Source organism: Gymnoscopelus braueri, assembly GCF_963280865.1.
Source record: "Gymnoscopelus braueri genome assembly, chromosome: 7".
In the NCBI taxonomy this organism is placed as follows: domain Eukaryota; kingdom Metazoa; phylum Chordata; class Actinopteri; order Myctophiformes; family Myctophidae; genus Gymnoscopelus; species Gymnoscopelus braueri.
Window position 1 is genome coordinate 43,225,470 of NC_137608.1, and position 6,249 is coordinate 43,231,718.

General features: G+C 41.5%; 1 protein-coding gene across 1 annotated transcript; it reads right to left on the bottom strand.

The window, feature by feature from the left end:
* Positions 1-289: 289 nt before the first annotated feature.
* LOC308089051 (UDP-glucuronosyltransferase 2A2-like) lies at positions 290-5,963 on the bottom strand (the record flags this gene model as incomplete). Its single annotated transcript, XM_080433629.1, has 6 exons — positions 290-569; positions 2,046-2,265; positions 2,438-2,525; positions 2,967-3,098; positions 4,015-4,163; positions 5,243-5,963. The coding sequence occupies 6 exons, from the start codon at positions 5,961-5,963 to the stop codon at positions 290-292; spliced, it is 1,590 nt and encodes a 529-aa protein (XP_080289755.1).
* Between the last annotated feature and the right edge of the window lie 286 nt (positions 5,964-6,249).

Sequence of the window (6,249 nt, forward strand, 5' to 3'; positions counted from 1 at the left end):
GGTGATGTAACGTCTCGTACCCAGGGCAAATAAAGGCTGGGTATGGTGATACATCTCCCCGCACCCAGGGCAAATACTGCCTGGGTTTGTTGATATTTGAGAAGTTGTCTGGATGTATACTGTATATTGTGTAAGCACAGAGTTTCTGGTCAGTTCACAATTTAAATGAAAGGGATAGCATGTCATTTACAAGTGCATTGATACAGAGTTCACCAAATGTTGAAGGAAATAATTAATCCACTATCCATTGGAAGCAGTTCAAGTTGAGTGGAAGAGCTTGTATCACTAGTTATTCTGTTTTGCTCTTTCTCTTTAGACCACAGCACTTGGAGATGCAGAAGCTGCAGGTCTTGATGAAGAGCAGAGCTATGATCAGAGTGATGGCCAAGAGGAAGCCTATGACATCCAGACTGTGGTATTGGTACCAGGTGAGCTCGTGAGCCTGCACCCTCAGGTGTTTAGCTCCTTTGTTCCTCATGGTGAACTCAATCCAGAATATCGCCTCGTCTTTAGGGCTGATAGGCCGATCGTGGTGGATCCTGGAAAGTCGCATGGCATTCTCCTTGTAGCTGAAACACACAAGGTACAATAGGAATCATTTCACCATCTCAGACATGATCCTCTTTATTTCTCTGCAACTAACATACTTACATAAACTTAACTAGGGCTGCAACTATTGATTATATACCTAGCAATTATTCTATACTTAAAGCTGCACTATGTAACTTTCCTCTTCTACTCCAGATTTGAACCTGATTTCCTGCGCAAGTGCTGACATTTTCACCATTGAGCTAATAGAGCTTGCCTGCTTGCTCAAAGGATAAATTGAATCTTGACCATCGGGTCAAAATTCATGTCAGATCCTGTGTCTAGGTTAGACATGACCTTTGACAAAATCTAAATGTCTCAATAGAAGGGCAGGGAGACAAAATACAACCACTCCAAGCAATTGTATACTGTAAGTTATATTGTATTAACATACTCTACCATACAAATTGGACTAAATCACATTTATTCATAAAAAAAAGTTACATAGTGCCGCTTTAACTTTCATGATTAATTGAATAAGCAACACGTTTTTTGGGGATTAAATACTGTATGTACTGTACGTGTGTGTGTGTGTGTGTGTGTGTGTGTGTGTGTCCGTCAAAAACAAACAACTGCCCCCTCTCCTCTACAGCGCTGCCTTTTAACAGCATGAGCAGTAGAGCGCACTGCGCAGTGAACGAGGAGGAGGATCACGTTACAAACTCCCCGTAGTCTGTTAAAACTATGCAGTGTACCTGTTTATCAAACTTAGCACTGACGCTAATGTTATGAAAACAAGTAATTATATTTCTAAAATCTATGAAGTGTTCAATGAGGAGAGCAATGTGACAAGAAGAAAGGCATTCATAGCATTTCTGTCGCGCTGAAACCTCTCCCTCAGCAGCGAGTGGAGCTATTGTTTGGACAACAACTCCATTTCAGCTTGATTTCTGCTCGCCTGAAACTACTATCTCCACTAGCGCTGGGTAAAGTGTTGATTTACCCGCGATTTGGGTAAAGTGTTGATAATATAATGACACATGCAAGTATCTGACAATATATAAAGTCACTATACCAACTTTGATGAGGCAGTATTAATTTGTTTTAAAAATATAAGGTTTTCTTCATTTCTTGAAAAACTTATATTTTGTTTTCTCGTTTCCTGAACAATGAGCGTTTTGGAGTTAGCGGTTTCAGGCTGAACAGCAGAGATATATATATATATATATATATATATATATATATATATATATATATATATATATATATATATATGGATATAAGTCATACGTATATACATCATGAGCGTGGCTGCCGTCCTGTTACTTTTCTTACACACTTTGTATATATATAGACTGCATATTTACAATAGTGAAAACACAAAGCTATTTTCAAAATCTATTATTTTGTATAATCCATCAAATCGAACTGATGCGCCCCTAAACCTAACCCTAAAAACAATCAGCCACCATTGTACAATTTATCATTGACCTAAAATGACTGCAATGAGAACTTACGATGACTCACTGACGACTGCATTTATTCCATCCACAAGATCCTTTGTGTTCATGGAGTTGAAGTCCATGATGACTGCAGCGCCCTTTGCCTTCATATGAACCATGTTGTCTGGCTGGTCCAGGAACATCGGGATTCCCACCATAGGGATGCCATGATAAATGGCTTCATAGATGCCATTTGTGCCACCATGGGTGATAAATGCTCTGGTCTTGGTGTGTCCTTGAGGAAAAGACCAAAGCAGATCTCAGTATCTATAGTATATCTATTTGCTCGAGATAGTTCTGTTTTTCAGTATTGTATGGTTACTCAGTTAAATGCAATGAGTATTGTTATTGTTTCAGTCAACATTGATTTGGACCTGACAGTAATTAGAAGTCAAGTTCTTATATACCCAGTAGATCATTCTGAGGGATCCAATTGTATATTCTGGTGTTGTCACCCAGAGTCTCTGGTTTCTCTCCACCGTATCTCCAAAGAACCTGGTAAAAATGGCAAAATGTTACACTACACTATAGAATGCAACAGTACGATTGGAAAACCAGTCAGATTGAAAAAGGTGCACTCTGTTTCACCGACAGAGGCACACCGCCTGAAGGTGACTTGAGCCACGAGAGGTACCGCCGAGCGAGCTTAGGCGAGCGAGTAGCCGTGCAGAGTGTTGCGAAGTCACCTTCAGCCGACTCATCGCATAATGAAGTTATGTCCCGATAGGGACAGAATCGTACTTCATTGTCCCCCCAAGTCTCTGTACCTCAGAGACGTCATTTCTTTTTTTGACGGGGGTCCCGCCCCGCCGCGGGGGAGCTCGGGAGGTGAACTCAAAGAAAACAAGCACTCCTTTTTCAATCCGACTGTTTTTTCAATCATACTGTAACATATATACTTAGATTGTGCTGTATGTGAACTGGCTTACGTCTCACCTTCTGTGGGATCTGAGCGAGGGCTGATGCGATGATGTTGGCCCTCTCTGTGGTCGTGTTTTGAACAAAGGACCCCAGGGTAAACACCACAATGCCAGCATCTCCAGAACTCTGCACAAACTCCTCCATATCCTAAAGAAGTACCAACATGAAGCAACACACAATGTTCTTAGATATGATGTACAGTAGATCCAGTAAAAGCCTGTTAGTGCCATCAGTGCTTTTTAGCTGGACCAGACGGACATGTCTTTGTGTGACTGACGGAGTCACTGAGTGATGGAGTTGCAGCATTTGATGGTTGGTTGGTCAGACTAACCAATTGCAGAGCAATCATTGCTAGAGGTTATGGGATGTAATCAATCCTCCTCGGTTGGCCTGTAACAACTATCCAACTGCAGATCACAGTCTCTTTCCTGGGGGTACTTTATTATACCAAAACTCAATCTGCATGGTCTGCCACCTTTCTGTGTAAATGCCATGCCATGTGATGTGCTGCTCAGTACACTTTATCAATAAATATAACTAGGACTAATATATAAAATTGCAGTTGAATATTTTGTATGCAGGAATTAACATTATAGACACTTCTTAGGGATTCCCAGCTCGCAGTGGGGTGTGCGCACGTCTTTATAGGGGTGCAGAGAGGAAAAATGTAATGGTGGTTTAATGGTTGTAATAATTACACCATTACACTATATGTTTTTCAAGTGGGAGTTTTCACAAAGTAAAAACATGCAATTAAAAACATTTCCTTTGGATGGGTGCATCCTCTTTGCTCTTTAATGTGCTGCTCTTTTGATGCCTTTAATGTGGCTTTAAAAATAGGCTATGTTGCTGTGGGGGTATGCCTAAAATGTTTGGGAACAGCTAAACTGCCCACAAAACCAAATTTGGTTCCATTTGTACATTCTAATAAGAGTTAAGTTAACAAAGAATTTTGCAGTTTAGATAGGGGTCCATTTGTACCCCTGGTGGGTCCCAGACCAGATGTTGAGAAACAGTGTGCTAGGTTTCACCTTTCACCTACAAGAGCCTTGATTGTACTAACCTCTGGTAAAGGTTTTGCTGGTCTGCAGTGGATGCCACCAACAAACTTGAAGTTTGGGAGGAAGGGACGGGGGAACTCAAAGTCCCAATAGGTGCGCATCAGCCAGATGTCTGCTCTGCCCATCATGTCACAAAACTTAGTATCCTTGCCTGTCAAGGTGCCAAAAAATAAATGACAGTCATTTGTAAAGGGTCAGCAGGTGCCAACAGGATGGCATTGGTTCTGCAGATGTAACTGTTTTCTCTCACTTTAGGATCTTTAGCTATTTACATTAAATTGTTAATATCGGTGATATGATTTTAAGACACTATGAAACAATTTATTCTGTTATGTTCATCATACACACATACATTTTCGTACTGAGAGGCAACACCTTTGCTGTTCACAGCTACTGTATATACCAATGACTGTTGGTTTAACGATAGATAATGGTAGATCATGGGCTCTGCTATATGCTATTTTCAAAAGAGTTTTGAAAATGTTTGCCTCCAGCATAATTCCCAAAATGGGGACACCGTTGTTGACATGATTAACACGTAAGCAGACCAATTATAGAGCTGAGAATAACCACTTAACGGGTGTTAAATAATGTATATATTTTAAACACAAAGAAAACTAAAGACATTTTAATTGAACGGACCCCCCCCCCCCCCTCATTCAATGGTTAAGGAAAGTCAGAAGTTTTAATGTGGAGAGAACTGTGCTGACTCTGTTTTACAAGATCTGCATTCAGAGTATTGACCTTTTTTATTTTGTTAAACTGGGTGGCAGTACGGTCACAAGATCATAGCAGATCCATTCTCTCTATGGTCTGAAATTCTCTGAATATGCACCTTTACCTTCATGGTGAAGGAAAAGCATGCCCATGATACAGACTATAAGAGTCATCACATCACTCACTCTTAACAAGCCCTCATCACATGGTGTGAATTTGGCACTTGCATTTGATGTTTTTATCAATTTCTTCAAATGATGCTTTTTATTGTGTTTTTAAATGCTATCTTTTAATGTTATGCTGTCATGTATGGTTGCTGATGTTTTTTTTATTTTATTTTATAATCTTTTTGCAAAGTACTTTCCCCTAGAGGCATTAAAGGTTTCATTCATTCATTTCATTCCTTTTGCATGTCCCTTCCTTTCATGGCTCTCGTGCCTAGCCTTGAATGCATATTAACTGCATGTTGAAATTACCAATCCCCAATTAGTAGCAATTAGCCAAGCTCCTCACCTCTGACCTCAGTGTAATAAGTATTAAGGTCTTGCCAAAGATAGTACGCTAGCAGGTCCTGAGAGGCATAGAAGAGAAAGTTCAACAGCCTCTCTGAGAAGCTCATCTGGTCGGTCAGTTTGACCATGGCACCAGGGACGTAGGATGGCGGTGCAGGGAGTTGACCACACAGCCTCTCCCAGGTGTGGGCCATGGAAAAGCGCAGGGTGAAGACCAGGGGAACATCCAACATTTCAGCCACAAGTTCGCTGCCAGCGTAGATCGGGTCAGCCAGCAGAAGGTCATACTTGGCGTCCTTCAGCTTCGCTATGACGCCGTCTGATTTCAGCAGACCATCCAAGTAATACAAAGTATACTTCATGTCTGTCTTTGCCAAATTTGCAAATCGACTGAAGACCTGGAGGTAGTTCAGGTGGTCCATCTCATACATGAAGAAGTTAAGGAACTCTTCGTAGAACTCTTCCAAGCCCTCCATGGAGAGCGTGATGTTGAAAGGCTCATAGTGGAAGCGTGAATTCTCGCTGGCCTTCATGTACATGGAAGCGCTGGGAACCAGCACAGTGACCTGGTGTCCCCTGTCCACCAGAGACTCCAGCACGGTCTTAAGGTTGATCCAGTGGCTGCCCTCGGTGTACCACACCAAAATGTTGCCACCGCTTGCATTCCCTGCTATGCATGCTGCCAGCAGCACCCACACAGACACGCATCGACCAAACTGCATGCTGATCTTTGTGAGCAAATCAGTTGGGGCCTGAACCTTTGTAAACTATGCTCATGCACGAGAAATCATTAACTTGAGACATGTGAACTCTGACACAGATAACGCACCCACCTCTTGGTGGTTTTGGTTAGGGCTTTGAAGTCCACTTACAGTATGAATACGTTCATTTTAATGTGAGTACTTTGTCCTCCATTTAATTACATTATTTGGATATGCTACCCTTTTGGGAAATTTTTTGATGGGTATACTGGACTTTGGGTCTAGCACTCCACTGAAAACCCTCTTT